Consider the following 20,711-nt stretch of genomic DNA (forward strand, 5'->3'; position numbering starts at 1 on the left):
CACAGTGCCATCCGTTTAGTCACCAAAGCCCCATATATTAACCACCACTGCGAACCTGTATGCTCTCGTTGGCTGGTTCTCGCTACTTATTCGTCGCCAAACCCACTGGCTCCAGGTCATCTATAAGTATTTACTAGGTAAAGCTCCGCCTTATTTCAGCTCTCTGGTCACCATAGCAACACCCACCAGTAGGTATATTTCACTGGTCATCCCCAAAGCCAACACCTCTTTTGGCCACCTTTCCTTCCAGTTCTTTGCTGCCAATGACTGGAATGAATTGCAAAAATCACTCAAGTTGGAGACTTATATCTCCCTCACTAACTTTAAGCGTCAGATGTCAGAGCAGATTACCGATCGCTGCACCTGTACACAGTCCATCTGTAAGTAGCCCATCCAACCAACTACCTACCTCATCCCCATATTTGTTTTAGTTTTTCTGCTCTTTTGCACACCAGTATTTCTACTTGCACATCCTCATCTGCACATATATCACTCCAGTGTAAATTGCTAAATCGTAATTACTTCGCCACTATTGGCCTATTTATTGCCTTACCTCCTTACTTCATTATGCACACACTGTATACAGATTTTTCTATTGTGTTACTGACTGTACGTTTGTTTATCCCATGTGTATCTCTGTGTTGTTGTTTTTGTTGCACTGCTTTGCTTTATCTTGGCCAGGTCGCAGTTGTAAATGAGAACTTGTTCTCAACTGGCCTACCTGGTTAAATAAAGGTGAAATAAATAAAGAAATTTAAAAAAATTATGAGTGGACTGGACATGCCGAGAGTTGAGTTTGGATTGGTCTGCCATATAGCATGCTTCTGTCTATTTGAGCTGGTTCTATTTGAGCTGGTCAGTATCTCTAGCTAATCCTCTCTAACACTGCTTTTTAAAAAATGTATCACGTAGTAAATCTTCAAAAGCCTAATGCCAAGTTAAAGTGTACTGTTAGCTAACTAATGTTACGTGTATGCTCTCCACTTTCTGGAGGACTGAGTTTTGAAATCAGTGGAATTTGAGTATGATAGCAAAGGAGATGGAGAAAACACCTGTCTCCATCTTCATACTAAGAGCAGCCATGGCGTCCAAAGGAGACGCGTCCATCGATGATGTATATGGGTAAGATAGTCAAGCTAGCTACATTTTCAGATTTTGACAAAGTGGTTTAATTTCAAGTTAAAGTGTACTGTTAGCTAGCTAATGTTAACTGGCTGGCTAGCTAGCTATTGTTCCGTGTGTGATCTTATTATTCGTATCTCAGACCCATTTGCTTGACTAGTTATAGCCTAATGTTGGCTACTGTAGCTAACATTGAACCTGGTTGGTTAGCTACCTACAGATTCATGCAGGGTAGTAACGTCATGAGTTAAGATAGTGCCGGAAGAAATGGCAGCCGTTTTACAGGCGCCTAACCAATTGTGCTATTATTTATTTTTTTGTTATTTGTAACTTATTTTGAACATAATGTTTTGTACATAAAGAGCTTCTGGATATCAGGACAGTGACCACTTACCTCGGATTAGACAAAGATTTTTTATTCAACGAGCAGGACGCACAGGATGTATTTCAGACACCTGACAAGGCCGAAATCCCCGCCATAGGCAAGAGAAAGAGACACAGGGCGGGGTGCCTCGTAAGGATCCGCCGACGCCCCTTACCATCAATATTACTTGCCAACTTACAATCATTGGACAATAAATTAGACGAGGTACGATCACGAATATCCTACCAATGGGACATCAAAAACTGTAATATCTTATGTTTCACCGAATCGTGGCTGAATGACGACATGGAAAACATTCAGCTAGCGGGATATATGCTGCACCGACTAGACAGAACAGCACACTCCGGTATGACCAGGGGGGGGGGGGGGGGGGGGGGGGGTCTGTGTATATTTGTAAACAACAGCTGGTGCACGAAATCTAAGGAAGTCTCTAGATTTTGCTCGCCTGAAGTAGAGTATCTCATGATAAGCTGTAGACCACACTATTTCATAAAACATTTTTGTGACTGTTTATTTACCACCACAGATGGACGCTGGCGCTAAGACCGCACTGAGTCAGCTGTATAAGGAAATAAGCAAACAGGAAACCGCTCATCCAAAGGCGGCGATCCTAGTGGCCGGGGACTTTAATGCAGGGAAACTTAAATCAGTTTAAACTAATTTCTATCAGCATGTTAAATGTGCAACCAGAGGGAGAAAAAAATTGTAGATCACCTTTACTCCACACACAGAGATGCGTACAAAGCTCCCCCTTGACCTCCATTTGGCAAATCTGACCATAATTCTATCTTCTTGATTCCTGCTTACAAGCAAAAATTAAAGCAGGAAGCACCAGTGACTCTATAAAAAAAGTGGTCAGATGAAGCAGATGCTAAACTACAGGACTGTTTTGCTAGCACAGACTGGAATATGTTCCAGGATTCTTCCATTGGCAATGTGGAGTACACCACATCAGTCACTGGCTTTATCAATAAGTGCATCGAGGATGTCGTCCCCACAGTGACTGTACGTACATACCCCAACCAGAAGCCATGGATTACTGGCAACATACGCACTGAGCTAAAGGGTAGAGCTGCCGCTTTCAAGGCGTGGGACTCTAACCCGGAAGCTTATAAGAAATCCTGCTATGCCCTCAGATGAACCATGAAACAGGCAAAGCGCCAATACAGGACCAAGATTGAATCGTACTACACTGGCTCCGACGCTCGTAGGATGTGGCAGGGCCTGCAAACTATTACAGACTACAAAGCCGCGAGCTGCCCAGTAACACGAGCCTACCAGATGAGCTAAATCACTTTTATGCTTGCTTCGAGGCAAGCAACACTGAGGCATCCATGAGAGCATCAGCAGTTCTGTGTGATCACGCTCTCCGTAGCCAACGTGAGTAAGACCTTTAAACAGGTCAACATTCACAAGGCCGCTGGGCTAGACGGATTACCAGGACTTGTGTTCAGGGTATGTGCTGACCAACTGGCAGTTGTCTTCACTGACATTTTCAACATGTCCCTGATTGAGTCTGTAATACCAACATGCTTCAAGCAGACCACCATAGTCCCTGTGCCCAAGAGCACTAAGGTAACCTGCCTAAATAATGACAGACCTGTAGCACTCATGTCCTTAGCCATGAAGTGCTTTGAAAGGCTGGTAATGGCTCACATTAACACCATTATCCCAGAAACCCTAGACCCACTCCAATTTGCATACCGCTCAAACAGATCCACAGATGATGCAATCTCTATTACACTCCACACTACCCTTTCCCACCTGGACAAAAAGGAACACCTACGTGAGAATGCTACTCATTGACTACAGCTCAGCGTTCAACACCATAATGCCCTCAAAGCTCATCACTAAGCTAAGGATCCTGGGACTAAACACCTCCCTCTGCAACTGGATTCTTCACTTCTTGACGGGCCGCCCCCAGGTGGTGAGGGTAGGTAGCAACACATCTGCCACGCTGATCCTCAACACTGGAGCCACTCAGGGTTGTGTGCTCAGTCCACTCCTGTACTCCTTGTTCACCCACGACTGCATGGCCAGGCATTGTTCCGACACCATCATTAAGTTTGCAGACTACACAACAGTGGTAGACCTGAACACCGACAACAATGAGAAAGCCTATAGGGAGGAGCTCAAAGACCTGGCCGTGTGGTGCCAGAATAACAACCTATCCCTCAACGTAATCAAGACAAAGGAGATGATTGTGGACTACAGGAAAAGGAGGACCGAGCACTCCCCCATTCTCATCGATGGAGCTGTATTGGAGCAGGTTGAAAGCTTCAAGTTCCTTGGTGTCCACATCACCAACAAACTAGAATGGTTCAAACACACCAAGACAGTCGTGAAGAGGGCACAATAAAATCTATTCCCCCTCAGGAGACTGAAAAGATTTGGCATGGGTCCTCAGCTCCTCAAAAGGTTCTACAGCTGCAACATCGAGAACATCCTGACTGGTTGCATCACTGCCTGGTACAGCAACTATTCAACCTCCGACCGCAAGGCACTACAGAGGGTAGTGCGTACGGCCCAGTACATCACTGGGGCTAAGCTGCCTGCCATCCAGGACCTCTACACCAGGCGGAGTCAGAGGAAGGCCCTACAAATTGTCAAAGACCCCAGCCACCCCAGTCATAGACTGTTCTCTTTGCTACCGCATGGCAAGCTGTACCGGAGCGCCAAGTCTAGGACCAAAAGGCTTCTCAACAGCTTTCACCCCCAAGCCATAAGACTCCTGAACAGGTAATCAAATGGCTACCCGGACTATTTGCATTAACATTAATAATAGTTTATTTAAAAATAAAATATTATAACTCACTCCAAAATCTTCTGACATAAGAACAGGCCCAAAATAAATGGTCAAGAGTCTCTGGGTCACAACCACAAAATAAACATTTGTTATCATTAACTATTTTGAATCTGTGTATAATAAAGGCCTTTACAGGGGTGCTTGACTGCTGTTGTTAGTACAGAACACTCGGATCAACCCTTAACTTTTTAACATTTTCGGATGAAAAGCGTGCCCAGAGTAAACTGCCTAATACTCTGGCCCAGAGTCAAATATTTGCATATTATTAGTAGATTTGGATAGAAAACACTCTGAAGTTTCTAAAACTGTTTGAATGATGTCTGTGAGTATAACAGAACTCATATGGCAGGCAAAAACCTGAGAAAAATCAAACCAGGAAGTGGGAAATCTGAGAATTGTAGTTCTTCTTTTGAATCCCTATCGAAACTACAGTGTCTGTGGGGTCATGTTGCACTTCCTAAGGCTTCCATTGGCTGTCAACAGCCTTTAGAAACGTGTTTCAACCTTCTCCTGTTACTGGGCAGAAAATATGAGCTCAGTCAATGAGTGGACTGCCTATGGACAAAGGACTTGGTGATGCGCGAGCCTGCTAGTGCGCCGTTCCTTCTTTTTCTTCTTGAATGAATACGCTATTGTCCGGTTGGAATATTATCGACATTTTATCTTAAAAAGACCCTAAGGATTGATTGTAAACAACGTTTGACATGTTTCTACGAACGGTAATGGAACTATTTGACTTTTCGTGCCTGGATTTACGCTCGCGCGTTATGCTTTTGGATAGTGATCTGAACGCACGAACAAAACGGAGGTATTTGGACATAAATATGGAGTATTTCGAACAAAAATAACATTTCTTGTGGAAGTAGGAGTCCTGTGAGTGCATTCTGACGACGATCAGCAAAGGTAAGAGAATATTTATAATACTAATTCTGAGTTTAGTTGACCCCAGAACTTTGCGGGTATCTGTATAGCTTGCTTTGATGGCGAGCTATGTACTCAGAATATTGAAAAATGTGCTTTCTCCGTAAAGCTATTTTAAAATCTGACACAGCGGTTGCATTAAGGAGAATTATATCTATAATTCTTTCAATAACTGTTGTAAATTGTATCAACGTTTATGAGTATTTTTTTAAATTGATATGCACATTCACCGGAAGTTTTGGTGGGAATACATTTTCTGAACATCACGCGCCAATGTAAAATGGGGTTTTTGGATATAAATATGAACTTTATCGAGCAAAACATACATGTATTGTTTAACATGAAGTCCTATGAGTGTCATCTGATGAAGATCATCAAAGGTTAGTGAATATTTTAGCTGTATCTTTGGTTTTTGTGATGCATGTTGTCATGACGTTGGCCTGTGGGTAAGGTTTATGACCCTCCATAAATACCTTTCTCCCTTCCCCTCTCTCTCTGACCCTACTGAAGGACTGTTGAATAGCCTTTGTTAAATATAGAGAGTCTGGGAACATCAAACAAATGGGGAAAAGGAACCATATTTCAGTAATACAACCAGTTGGAAATATGCGTTGGAACTTAATGAGTATGGATGTCAGTTCGGTTGTCATCTGAGACATTATGACTGATGACAGGATGACATAAACTGTACCTGGGAAAGTCCACACATTCTAGTTATCAAATTCACATGGAATTGTTGTGCAATTTAAATGTTTAATATTGAGATTGTTTGTTACGAGATTAAATGTAATTTTAGCTTCCAAATGAGAGAATTGGGTTTTCATAAGGAAAGTGCCCTGCTTAATCAGTGGCCCGCCCCTGTGAAAAGACAGGGGTTATAAACGATGAAACACACCCTTCTCCCCTCGCCACTATTTAAGACAATGACACAATGTAACCAGGGTTCCACTACGTGAGGTCTGCAGCCTCTGCGTTAAAAGGACACACATGTCAAGTACAGAACTAAGCCAACCTCGGCGTGAGCTTTGGTTGTGAATGGTATGAACTTTGAACGCTTATTCACTACAGAAGTGATACTTCCAAGCCGTTGAGTTTGCAGCATCCACTGTAGACGTGGGCTAGGAAAGGATGGACGACGGATCCAGTCTAACACACGATGAAGATACCACATCGTATCCAATTTACCAAAAGAGACATTCTTCCGAGGACAGGAAGATCTCTGTTGGCCAACCCGGCCAGCATCTACGACCAACCTACCGAAGCGCAGCTCAGAGTAAATATTTATTGCATTTTCCTTTTCCAAATGGGCGGTAATTTAGAATGCATACGATAATGTATTTACGATAGCATAGCTGTTGTTTCTTTTGTTCCTCAGTCTTCCCGCTCTTTCATTCAAGCCCAACTCCCTTTCTTTGTGTAACAAACCGCCATGTCGGCTCCGTCCACCAGGGACGTTTTCTGTATGACATAATTTGTATTTTGTGTATATGTAATTCTGTGTGATTAGTTTAGGTATTTGGTAAATAAATAATTAAACCCAATTTTGTATTGCTGATTCAACTTGTTAGCCAGGGTTTGTGAAGATAACTGTCACGTCCTGGCCAGTATAAGGGTTAATTGTTATTGTAGTTTGGTCAGGACGTGGCAGAGGGCATTTGATTTATGTATTCCGGGGTTTTTGGGCACTGTTCCTTGTTTATGTAATTCTATGTTTAGTCTAGGTAATCTATTTCTATGTTGAGTTAATTGGGGTGGACTTCCAATTGAAGGCAGCTGTGTGGTGTTGCCTTTGATTGGAAGTCCTATATTAGTTGGGTGTGTTTGTCTGTGTATTTGTGGGAGATTGTTTCTTGTTTTGCTGTATGTGCCTTTCAAGACTGTTTCGTTGTTCGTAAGTTCGTTTCGTTTTGTTGTTTTGGTGTGTTCATTCTGAGTTAATAAATGTCAAGATGAGCGTACACATACCTGCTGCGTTTTGGTCCTCCTTAACCGACGACAACCGTGACAATAACCAAGAATTTACAACTTTATGAGACTGAAAATAAGGTGACGATTAATATTGACTGCTATCGATGTAAAATAATACTACGTTTTTAAGAGTTTATTCGGAAGATAATGGCTCTATAAACACTCTTCCGTGGTGTCCTGAACATTCTAGTTAATTACATTTACATGATTAGCGAATCAGGTGATATTAATTAAAGAGAAAGAATTTTATAGGATAGCATGTCATATCACTTAATCCGGCATAGCCAAAGACATGACAATGTCCTTGCTTGGAAAATGGCTGTGTGATTTTTCTTGTGAAGTTTATGTCCTAACATAATCTAATTTTATGCTTTCGCCGTAAAGACTTTTTGAAATCGGACAATGTGGTTAGATTAACGAGAAGGTTATATTTAAAATGGTGTAAAATAGTTGATTTTTGAGAAAATGAAATTATGAGATTTTTGCTGTTTTGTATTTCGCGCCATACTATTTCACTGGCTGTTGAATAGTGTGTCCCGCAGGTTGGACAGTAGCGTCCCATGTAGCCCTGAGAAGTTAAAGAGATGGGTGGGGCTAAAGCTGAAGAGGGTGTGAACGATGCTGAATGGGTATAGAAGAGAAGGGCTCTCCAGTAGTAGTACCAAAACATTCAAAGGCCATTTTCTCAAAAGTGAGTTTACAAGTTTAGCAATTTTCAAAGCAAAATGACTTCCCCATTGTTCCTCAGCTGTAGTGTATGTTATACCATTGTGTGGCTCTGAGTCTCTACTTTTATCCAATGTAAAAAACACAATTTCAAATTTTGCTACATCAGACCAATTTGAGCCAGCCGGTCACATGTAACTCAGTAAAATCGTTGAAATTGTTGCGTGTTGCGTTTATATTTTTTTCAGTATATAAAATAAAAAAATTGCTGTATGATCAGACTGGTTTTAGATCACTTGTTGTATTACTTGTGAGGCACAGCTGAGTGAACATAATAATTTGTTTTATTTTATTTTACTGGACTGATGGCCTGCATCTGATGGCAAGTTTGAGGGGAGGGAGGGAGAAAGAGAGCAGCGGTGAGTCTGCCTCTCATCCGACTCACCGTCCCTCCGCTCTCCCTCAGTCTTCAAGTCGCACTGCATTATTTCTGCCTTATGCACCAATTCATGTTGTTACTCCTATGACTAGGGAAAATGAAATATTCCTCAATATTATAAAAGACAAGCCGCTAATAAGAATCTTGCAAGCTTATCGAAACTCTTTTCTATACTTATTCATTGCAGCAGCAGTGCTGGTTGTACTGTGAGTGGAAGTAGGGAGAACACGCATTTAAGACTTGTAAAAGTGTTGAACAAAGTGTTGATAGTGCTGAATAACAACTTAAACATGAATTTACTCTTAAAACAGTAGCTCTTTGCTGTATTCATTGTCTCTCTCTAGTCAGGGTTTTAAACGTTTAGAAATCTCACAGTATCAACTTTGCAGTGTGCTCGGGGCTTTGTTTTATGTCTATGGCTTGAGGAAACTGCAGACACAATGATCTGAACTACCTGATTGGTCAGCGGTAGGCCTATAGGTGCACTGGCTCTCTGGGCCTGCCAGGTATGCAGAGTTCTACCTTCAGAAACATGAAATGGTTCCAAATGGGAACACACTGCCTTCTTGGTGCTAGGACTGCTGAATCATGTGCACCTACCACCAACAGCGCTAAACAAAGAAAGAATTATAGGAACGCAAGGCTTTATGCCTTAGAAATTGAACACGATCGACTGGTTGGTGACCACTGCTCTAGATGATCACTGTTCTCTGAGTTGCATTTCTCCTCCATCTGAACATTGCCTTAGATAGACATCTCACAAAAAAAGGCTAATTTGGGCTCTGGTAATGGATGAAACTCCTTGAAGACACACAAACACACAGCCCCTGATTGAATTCATGTTTTTGGGCAACAAGCCATGCGATTCCTTTATAATAGAAAAAAATACTTACATAACCCATGTTATGAGAAGTGAAAGGCACTCTGCAAGGCACTCAGCTCTGAAACAATACCACAGAGCCTCTATTTCCAGCTCAGCCTAACTAACTTACTAAGTCTCCCACTCCTTCTCCTCTCTCTCACATCTCTATTTTTCTTTCTTTCCGTCTCTCTTCCGCGCACATCTATCCCCCTATCTATTTTCCTTTGTCTGCCCCGTGATCGTGGCTGTGAGTGCAGGTTCTGGGGGTGGTGCAGAACTTCAAAGGGAAGACCCTGCTGAACGAGATCCCGCCGGAGGAGAGTGTGGTCAGCAGTGTTCCTATGATGGGCCAGCCCCGCATCATGGACAACACCATGGAGAAGTACATAGCCTCACAGGTATTGTCATAGCCTCACAGGTATTGTCAGCCACACAATACAATATAATGTGCTTTTGCTTGGAACAGTTTCCTAGAGTACCTTGTTTGTCAGCCTCAGTCCATTCTGCTGTGTCCACCATACAGAAAGACACATCAGATACAGTATATCCTCCATTATCTGTATAGAAAGATACAAATGTCTTCCAGTTGTGTAGTGTGAAGGTTGTATCACTTTGGGTTGAGAGTCTCATCTTCTTAGTTTTATAGTCCAGGTAAAATGTATATAAGCTCTTACAATGCTTCTGGCAAGAGGTACACAATCCCAGTCCCTGAAAATAGTCTGTCTGCTAATCATCTTTATACAGGTGAGTAGCAAGAAGTCACACACATTGTTACATTGGACTAAATCGCACACTGTGTAAACTGATCATGTAAGAATGAAAACCTGCATGCCTCGTTACCTGTCTATACAAAGTGTCTTGATAGCAAAGCTGTGCGGGTATAAACATTGTGTGTCAAATTGGGATAAGTAGCCCATTTTCTGTGTGTTGATTGAAACACTGTTCAGAACATTGGGAGCAACAGTTACCACATACAGTTGAAGTCAGAAGTTTACATACAACTTAGCCAAATACATTTAAACTCCGTTTTTCACAATTCCTGACATTTAAACATAGTAAAATTCCCTGTCTTAGGTCAGTTAGGATCACTACTTTATTTTAAGAACGTGAAATGTCAGAATGATAGTAGAGAGAATGATTTATTTCAGCTTTTATTTATTTCATCACATTCCCAGTGGGTCAGAAGTTTACATACACTCAATTAGTATTTGGTAGTATTGCCTTTGAATTGTTTAACTTGGGTCAAACGTTTCGGGTAGCCTTCCACAAGCTTCCCACAATAAGTTGGGTGAATTTTGGCCCATTCCTTCTGACAGAGCTGGTGTAACTGAGTCAGGTTTGTAGGCCTCCTTGCTCGCACATGCTTTTTCAGTTCTGCCCACAAATTTTCTATAGGATTGAGGTCAGGGCTTTGTGATGGCCACTCCAATACCTGGACTTTGTTGTCCTTAAGCCATTTTGTCACAACTTTGGAAGTATGCTTGGGGTCATTGTCCATTTGGAAGACCCACTTGCGACCAAGCTTTAACTTCTTGACTGATATCTTGAGATGTTGCTTCAATATATCCACATAATTTTTCCATCCTCATGATGCCATCTATTTTGTGAAGTGCACCAGTCCCTCCTGCAGCAAAGCACCACCACAACATGATGCTGCCACCCCAGTGATTCACGGTTGGGATGGTGTTCTTTGGCTTGCAAACCTCCTCCTTTTTCCTCCAAACACAACGATGGTCATTATGGCCAAACAGTTCTATTTTTGTTTCATCAGACCAAAGGACATTTCTCCAAAAAGTACGATCTTTGTCCCCATATGCAGTTGCAAACCGTAATCTGGCTTTTTTTTATGGCGGTTTTGGAGCAGTGGCTTCTTCCTTGCTGAGCAGCCTTTCAGGTAATGTCAATATAGGACTCGTTTTACTGTGGATATAGATACTTTTCTACCTGTTTCCTCCAGCATCTTCACAAGGTCCTTTGCTGTTGTTCTGGGATTGATTTGCACTTTTCGCACCAAAGTACGTTCATCTCTAGGAGACAGAACACGTCTCTTTCCTGAGCGGTATGATGGCTGCGTGGTCCCATGGCTGCGTGGTCCTATGGTGTTTATACTTGAGTACTATTGTTTTGTCAGATGAACGTGGTACCTTCAGGCGTTTGGAAATTGCTCCCAATGATGAACCAGACTTGTGGAGGTCTACAATTATTTTTCTGAGGTCTTGGCTGATTTCTTTTGATTTTTCCTTGATGTCAAGCAAAGAGGCACTGAGTTTGAAGGTAGGCCTTGAAATACATCCACAGGTACACCTCCAATTCATTCAAATGATGTCAATTAGCCCATCAGAAGCTTCTAAAGCCATGACATCATTTTCTGGAATTTTCCAAGCTGTTTAAAAGCACAGTCAACTTAGTGTATGTAAACTTCTTACCCACTGGAATTGTGATACGGTGAATTATAAGTGAAATAATCTGTCTGTGAACAATTGTTGAAAAAATTACTTGTGTCGTGCACAAAGTAGATGTCCTAACCGACTTGCCAAAACTATAGTTCGTTTACATGAAATTTGTGGAGTGGTTGAAAAACTTGTTTTAATGACTCCAACATTAAGTGTATGAAAACTTCCGACTTCAACTGTAGGTGTTGATTATTTAGCTTATATTCAGTCAAGTTGATGACGCAGTCATATAGCCTCGGCACCTACATAAAGCTGAGTGACTCACTCATTCATAGCTTTGGATCAAAATAAATAAGTACCAACATTCTTTCTGATAGACTTCAATAAAGAAATATTTTGGTTATCCTGATCTTGACACCATGTATTATAATCGTCCATTATGGGCTATTAGCAGGACAATAGACTCAAGGCAATTGATTAGCATTACAAACTTTGTGAATGGGGCCTCCCAAGTGGCGAAGCGGTCTAAGACACTGCATCGCAGTGCAAACTGCGTTGCTACAGATGCTGGTTCAATACCCGTTCCGGCTGCGACCGGGAGACCCATGAGGTGACGGTGGGCTTTTGGTTTCATCTCCCTCTAAAAACAGAAAGAAATAATTCTAAATAACAAACTGGCTTTATTTACAAATTAGTGAGAATATCTCACCCCATGTTCAAGAATGGCCTTTTTCTCGCTCACTTTAGGTTATTTGAACTCTCCAAAATATTGTTATTTTTTAAACAAAGCGATTATTATTATCATTATTAATTCATTTAGAATGATATAACTTCCCCTTAGATATTCTCACAGATCAGATTTGCTCTAAAGTAAAATGCCCCTTAGATATTAATTTAGAATCCTCCAATCCTCTAAATCTAATTATTGGCGGAAAGTCACGTCATTGAATTTTTTTCTTCTTCAATATACTGTAGGTCTACCATCGGCGACATGAGTCTCACTAGTGTTGAGTAATGTGCTGTTAAAAGTGGTGTAGGTCTTATTTATTTAAAAAGTATATTGAAGTTAGAAGCAATAGGATTTGAAGCAATAGCCTACCCGCTGTGGTCAACTATTTCAGCACCGTTGGGGACTGGTCTTGATAAATCAATGAGATTTGTATTTTCACAGAATTTCCATTTGGGTATTGGTTAGACTACAGTTAGGGTGTGGAAATGTTATGCTCTTAGTACTGTAGCCTACTCCCGACCGTTACGTAGTACAGCGCCATATTTTCCTAACGGAAACCATGAGGGTTTCGTTTTTAGTTTTTTCTTGGAATAGAAACATTATATTATTAATTAAATTAAGCTACATTTCTTAAAATCAATCCCATATACTATGTTCTTACAAAAAAGGTTTTAAATGATCTACTACAGACAATATTGAAGGCTATCGAATGCTTCTCAAAGATATCCTCTGGTGGTCAAGCTAGCACTAACTAGCATTAATGGTAACAATGGCTGACAATTAAATAACATGCCATAGATCTCTGCGGCAGCCCGCAAGGTGTGCTGCAGTATGAAGCACACCTTACAGGAAGAACCACTGCGCTTTGAATGTGCTGAGGGGCTTGTTAGGCTGTCTGTCCCCCCCACACACACACACACCACACACACACACACACACACACACACACACACACACACACACACACACACACACACACACACACACACACACACACACACACACACACACACACACACACACACACACACACACAAAGTGGGCCAAGTAGCATGATGCTAGCACACTGTACAGCTCCTGGGTTGCCTCTATAAGCATAATACAGTGGCATTGCTCCTGAAGATTAATGATGTAGCCTTTGCAGACCCTATAGCGAGGGGAATGCAAGGTCATGCATTACAGGGACATACAGTATGTCTCCGGCCCCCTTGGTAATCTTGATGAAGTGCCTTATGGAGACCCAGTGCTCCCCCTATTTGAAATCACAATGAGTCCAGGGGAAGTTACATTGGGCCATTCGTCAACGCGAAGGAGGATGACCACATCTCATTAGACTGAAGTGTGTGAGGTGAATAAGAACGAGGAGATGTGGAGAGGTGTGTTTGTGTTTGCGTTCATGCATGAATGCATGCATGAGAGCGAGATGAGCAAAGCATTAATGGCAAGAATGGTCAAATTTGTAGTAGTTGAGGTTTGAGGGACTATATGTACTTTAGAAATCCAAAAACACCCAGTGGAAACCTAAACTGCAGTATGGATTCACTCATTGCACAGTTTAGTGTAGCAGCAGGGAGACTGTAGCTAAATGCATTTCCACACTAAATGCGTTGGTACACACAACATCAACATGGCCATAGGCCATCTTCAAACTCAGTACAGGAGGTGACCCAAATAAATCTGACACATTAGGATGCTTTAGAAAACCCTTTGGATCCAGGCTCACTGCTCGCTTTGACTGCCTGGCTGCCTGCTTCAGTATTCATAAATTAAACACGCAATCCCATAATTAAGCCAGTAGATATTAGTGAAGGATATCATGCCTTGCTAAGTAAGAAAGAATGAAAATGAATATACAATTGGCCATCACAAAGCCCTGACGTCAATCCTATAGAGAATTTGTGGGCAGAACTGAAAAAGCGTGTGCGAGCAAGGAGGCCTACAAACCTGACTCAGTTACACCAGCTCTGTCAGGAGGAATGGGTCAAAATTCACCCAACTTATTGTGGGAAGCTTGTGGAAGGCTACCATAAACGTTTGACCCAAGTTAAACAATTCAAAGGCAATGCTACCAAATACTAATTGAGTGTATGTAAACTTCTGACCCACTGGGAATGTGATGAAAGAAATAAAATCTGAAATAAATCATTCTCTCTACTATTATTCTGACATTTCACGTTCTTAAAATAAAGTGGTGATTCTAACTGACCTAAGATAGGGAATTTTTACTAGGATTAAATGTCAGGAATTGTGAAGAACTGAGTTTAAATGTATTTGGCTAAGGTGTATGTAAACTTCCGACTTCAACAGTATATCTTAAGAATATCATGGAATATAATTGAACATTTTCATTTCTCTTAGAATAAAAACCATAGTGTAACAACAGTTTTAGTAAGTAATACTGACGAGTAGGGTGTGCGCGTGCAGGACAGAGGAATAGCAATTCTTACACTATTTTTCTAAATTCAATCACCTTCTTTATCCTCATCATTCAGTTCATTGAAATTACATTTTGAAGTCGTGCATAATTATCAGTTTCTATTTGGTTTATGTCGCCCATTCATTGTCAGTTAGAGACACATTAGCGCCTTGGGATCCAAAAGCATAATCAGTGCTCTAACTCCCCATTGCGCTGGTCTGGAGTAATGAAGTAGTGACACAGGGTACTGTACTAAACCACAAATTACCTCTATGCCCCACAGCATAATCTGAAAACTTTTAGTTGAGCAACCACTGTAGAGGCAACCCAGGAGCTGTACAGTGTGCTAGCCTCATGTTACTTGGCCCACTTTGTGTGTGTGTTTGTGTCTGTGTGTGTGTGCATTTACATGTTGTGTGAGTGCATGCATGTGTGGACAGACAGCCTAACAAGCCCCTCAGCACAATCAAAGCAACTGACTCATTAGCTTGAGGTTATGTAAGGGTCGTTATATAATTAAAATACGGAAAGCAAGAGATGTTGGGGACCAAGATGTCACAGGACTGATACTGTACCTTGACTGTGCTATTTTTTTTTTTTTTTTTTTTTATATCAAGATCGCAAATATCATGTTACCAAGTAATGTCTAATCTGACGTAATCAGTTTACTTCATAAAAATGCTTCAGTACTTAATAGTTCCTTTATGGCGTTACTAATCTTGGGATGTATTGAATGCAGAGAATGTCTTGAATATTAAATATAGTGAATCATTGAAGACAAATTTTTGTTCTGTTTCTTCTTTTGCTTCTTTTTTCCTTTAGAACTCTAATACTTTCGCCGAGGTCACATGACAATGAATGTGTCACATGACACACAGTTGGATGTGGTTGCTGCTCACTGCCATGGTCGCCAGAGGGCAACACAGATCCTGAAGATGATATCTATGTATAACAGGGTTGTGGTCAGTTGCATTTAGTGAATTCTGGAAGTAAACTGAAATTGCAATTCAATAATTGAAAAAAGGCATCTATTTTCAAGACTTCTCAATCATTTTATATTTTATTTCCATCATTTTATTTTAAATTCAAATCACTTCAAGAATTGACTTCAATTCAAATTGACCCCAACCTTGATCTATACAGTATGACCCTATTTCCAAATCAAACATCCTTTAGCTTAAATTATTTTTTGCTCTCCAATCAACATGTTCCCTCCTTCTGTTCTTCACCTGATGAATGGTGTTCATTGTTCATTGATTTCCCAAAAAGTATTCCTTATTTGTATATGCTATAAGTTACTGTATCAAACATGTCTCATATATGTGTATATAAATATGTATTGTACAGCATTTTAATTTTATTTCCTTCAATGTCAAAGATCATGAATCCTAGCCAACAGTGTAAACGTGTATAATGTGTTTTCTATCATGGCTGTTTATTACTTTATATGTGCTTGCTTGCAAAAGTGCAATCCAAACTGTATCTTGTCAGAGCCAATATGTATGGGTTTACTTCTGTCTAGATTTTACCAACCAGACCTGAGAGAATGAAGAGCCAAAGATCATTGCCATTTTATATAGGCTTTGGTAGTTTTCAGAGAAATCAATTAATGAATTGTGTCCCTCTTACAATTAGCTAGAAATACATGGGCATTTAGGTGTGCAACTATGCGACTGTGTGTGCATATGTGCATGGAGCCGTAAAAGTGTGTCCGTGTGTGTGTGCTTGATAAACCTTTGAACATAATTTTCTCTTGTGGATTGAAGGACGTTGCTTAGGGCTTGCCAGACAATCAACAACCATAACATGACCACGGTCAGGCAACAGAGCCAGTGCGGAAATAAAGAGATGTTTTTTCATTTCTCGGTTTCATTCCTCCTATTTCATTGTGTTGCAAAAGCATGGATATATACTGTATGTTGATATGTTAGATACTTGTTTAGCACAATATGGAGTATTGTTTTAAACTCACAGGCCAGCAATGAGATTCATAGTTGATGCACGACAAGACTTCAGTTTCCCAAATGCATTATCGGTAAAGTTGTTTTTATACCACCACAATTTGATGAAAACCCCTGTTGTATGTTTAATCTCCATGATGACATTTTTACACAGTTGTACTGTATGTGGCTGTACTGTTTACCGTCTACTGTCTGAATGGTATGTCGTACCGTATGACCCCTAACAGTCTCAGACCGTCATCTGAAAATGGAGGGTTCTACTATTCATGTGCAGTTAGAAAAGGTATCTATACATGTACAATGTGATGACATGGTTTTTATACATTTAAAATCTCATTATTTACTTTGTCTTAGTTTTTCTAGAAAATGTATGGGGCATTTGAATGATTCTGGAGATGTTGTTCACTGTCAACCATTTCGTTACTTAAAAAAATATGTAAATGCGTTAATTATAATATATAATATATTTGTGTATTGTTTTGATCTTATATGTAGTTTGAGTGTTCGTTTTTTTCGCTTGTACAGATTTCGTTACTTTTATAACTCTTTTGTTTTGATATTGTCCCATTATACCAGATCTTTGTTTATTGATCTCATCACTATGAGTAACATTAACCCAGCAGCAGCTGCAGGTCCTCTTACACTGTAGAAAATGAAAAAATAACTCAATTGTGAGAAAGTTGCGGTGTAAATGTATTTGAATAAAATCAAAATAAATAGGTTTGACTCAAGCATGTCTGTTTTGAAGTTTCATTCCAAAACGTGATACTATATATCCATTTTCAGATTTTTTTTTTAATTGACATGAATTAACAACACATCTTGTGAAAGAGATAGAGCTCAGCTTTTTTCATCTTAACATGACATGGGCTAGTGAAAAGACAGATATAATTTTGTTTGAAATATATTGCAAGGTATTTTTATTTTAGAGAGACAAATAACCATGCTTTGTGGCAAAATGCTATATATCCACTTCAAACAACAAAACTCCAATAGAAAAGGTATCCCGATTGGGTTTTAAACAGTTATATGTAAGAAAGTATCGATACATGAATGAATAAATATAAAAATAATCAATTTCTTTCAACTTTTTGGTGCAAAATAGCCTATATCACATAGCCAATTTATTGTATCCAGAGAGCGAACAGTGTATACAATGTGTTTTTTCTTTTTGGACATTTAAGCAACTTTTGAAAAAAATTCTGCGGGTTTTACAGGTTTTATCATTAGGATAAATTAAGGAAAGCTTTTTGAGTTTCATTATACAGTGCCTTCAAAAAGTATTCACACCACTTGACTTTTTCCACATTATGTTGTGTTACAGCCTGAATTTAAAATGGATTAAATTGAGATTCTTTGTAACTGGCCTACACATAATATCACAAAATGTCAAAGTGGAATTATGTTTTTAGACATTTATACGAATTAATACAACATTTAAAGCTGAAATTTCTTAATAAGTCAATAAGTATTGAACCCTTTTGTTATGGCAAGCCTAAATAAGTTCAGGAGTAAAAATGTGCTTAACCAGTCACATAAGTTGCATGGAAATAAGTGTTTAACATGATTTTTGAATGACTACCTCATCTCTGTACCCCACACATACAATTAGCTTAGTCAAGCAATGAATTTCAAACTCAGATTTCCAATGACTCGCAAAGAAGTGCACCTATTGGTAGATGGGTAAAAAAATATTTTTAAAAAAGAGGCATTGTATATCCCTTTGAGCATGGTGAAGTTATTAATTATACTTTGGATGGTGTATCAATACACCCAGTCACTACAAAGATACAGGCGTCATTCCTAACTCAGTTGCCAGAGAGGAAGGAAACCACTCTGGTATTTTACCATGAGGCCAATGGTGACTTTAACAGTTACACAATTGAAGGGCTGTGATAGAAAACTGAGGATGGATCAACAACATTGTAGTTACTCCACAATACTAACCTAAATGACAGAGTGAAAAGAAGAAAGCATGTACAGAATAAACATTTTCCAAAACATGTATCCTGTTTGCAATAATGAACTTGTTTTGCATTTCCATTTTCATTCCCCGCAGTACGCTTACACCCAGCAGCATCCAGTCACACACAAAATGAGAATACACTTTCATTCACTTCAATACAACTTTGCTCTACTGACTAACATCAGTAAGCTGACCAGACTATCATGTCATATGGAGCAGTACGTTCTTACTATACTGAGACTTTGCTTTCAAATACTTTCTCTGAGCAGGCTTTGATGTCCTGATGCCAAGGGCACATCTTATCTTTAACTTTAACGAAAACACCAGATATGTTCGGGAGGGAGATGCAACAGCTATTTAGGTCAGAGGAGTTGTGCTGTGATGTGCAGTTTTTTGAAGCTACTTTTGCTGCTTGCTTGAGTGATTTGAGATGGCAGGGACTTCCATACTATCATGGCTTTATATGTTACCTTGAATTCGTTTAGGGACTACGAAGAGACCTTTAGTTGCATGCTGTTCTGTTTTGAGCCAGCTGAAGCTTTATTATTTATTTATTTGCAGCACCAGAGGGATCTCTCAAATCCAAGATGGTAGCCAATCAGTCTGTCCATTTGTATGTGTAATCCTTGAGATCAGAGTTAAGAGTTTTTATGTTTTAATGACCCTGATCCTATTTACAGAAGCGAATACTTTTTATGTGAAGGTGGATGCTGTATATAAAATATATTATTTTTTAGATCTCAGTCTCTATTTTACGAAATTTACATGTACACATATTTCGGATTGAAAAGGCCTTTATTTTTTTTCTACACCTTTCTGGAGTTGGAGCCAGCCGTGTCAGGAGCGTCTGTCTGCGTGCAAGGCCTGCGGCGCGAGCGCAGGTGCGCACTGAAGGCTAGGAGCGGAGAAGCGGTTATCAGATTGGAAAACCTGATGCACCGTGAGCGGTGGGAAAATCTACGTTGTTCTACACAACGTCTACTGGTCGTTGCACACCTGTGCTGAAATACTTCTAAAAACCGGCATTATGTATCTGTTACTGTGCCTGCTCTTTACTCAATGCCATCCTGGATTAAATAGGCTGAATTATCAATGGTTGACTGAATTATCTTTGCCTTATGCCCTACAATTTGCAAACACTCTGACGAGAACATCATGTCAATACCACCAGGAACTTGGTCTCTCTCTGCAATTGCATTTGTACCACTCTCAAATGCAACTGGACCTACACTTGATGGCATACTTCCAAAATCTCAAGATATTTTATGACTTTTTTTCTGTGTCGAAAGACTCAATTCGCTTTATTGACAATGGTGCTGGATCCACCAAGTCCTCACGCATTGGGCAACTGAAATATACTGCTCAAAAAAATAAAGGGAACACTTAAACAACACAATGTAACTCCAAGTCAATCACACTTCTGTGAAATCAAACTGTCCACTTAGGAAGCAACACTGATTGACAATAAATTTCACATGCTGTTGTGCAAATGGAATAGACAACAGGTGGAAATTATAGGCAATTAGCAAGACACCCCCAATAAAGGAGTGGTTCTGCAGGTGGTAACCACAGACCACTTCTCAGTTCCTATGCTTCCTGGCTGATGTTTTGGTCACTTTTGAATGCTGGCGGTGCTTTCACTCTAGTGGTAACATGAGACGGAGTCTACAACCCACACAAGTGGCTCAGGTAGTGCAGCTCATCCAGGATGGCACATCAATGCGAGCTGTGGCAAGAAGGTTTGCTGTGTCTGTCAGCGTAGTGTTCAGAGCATGGAGGCGCTACCAGGAGACAGGCCAGTACATCAGGAGACGTGGAGGAGGCCGTAGGAGGGCAACAACCCAGCAGCAGGACCGCTACCTCCGCCTTTGTGCAAGCGGAGCACTGCCAGAGCCCTGCAAAATGACCTCCAGCAGGCCACAAATGTGCATGTGTCTGCTCAAACGGTCAGAAACAGACTCCATGAGGGTGGTATGAGGGCCCGACGTCCACAGGTGGGGGTTGTGCTTACAGCCCAACACCGTGCAGAACGTTTGGCATTTGCCAGAGAACACCAAGATTGGCAAATTCGCCACT

At 40.4% G+C, this 20,711-nt stretch overlaps 1 protein-coding gene across 1 annotated transcript in view; it reads left to right on the forward strand.

Annotated features, from left to right (window-relative positions):
* Positions 1-17,400, forward strand: part of LOC106568899 (phospholipid phosphatase-related protein type 5) — a 72,007-nt gene extending 54,607 nt beyond the window's left edge. The window contains exons 5-6 of the mRNA XM_014139688.3: positions 9,427-9,567; positions 15,531-17,400. Of these exons, the coding sequence (XP_013995163.1) occupies positions 9,427-9,567; positions 15,531-15,560 (171 nt within the window). The 3' untranslated portion in view covers positions 15,561-17,400. The remainder of the gene's footprint in view (positions 1-9,426; positions 9,568-15,530) is intronic.
* The last annotated feature ends 3,311 nt before the right edge of the window (positions 17,401-20,711 follow it).

Source organism: Salmo salar, chromosome 14 (genome assembly GCF_965601325.2).
Source record: "Salmo salar chromosome 14, fSalSal1, whole genome shotgun sequence".
NCBI classification, from domain to species: Eukaryota; Metazoa; Chordata; class Actinopteri; order Salmoniformes; family Salmonidae; genus Salmo; species Salmo salar.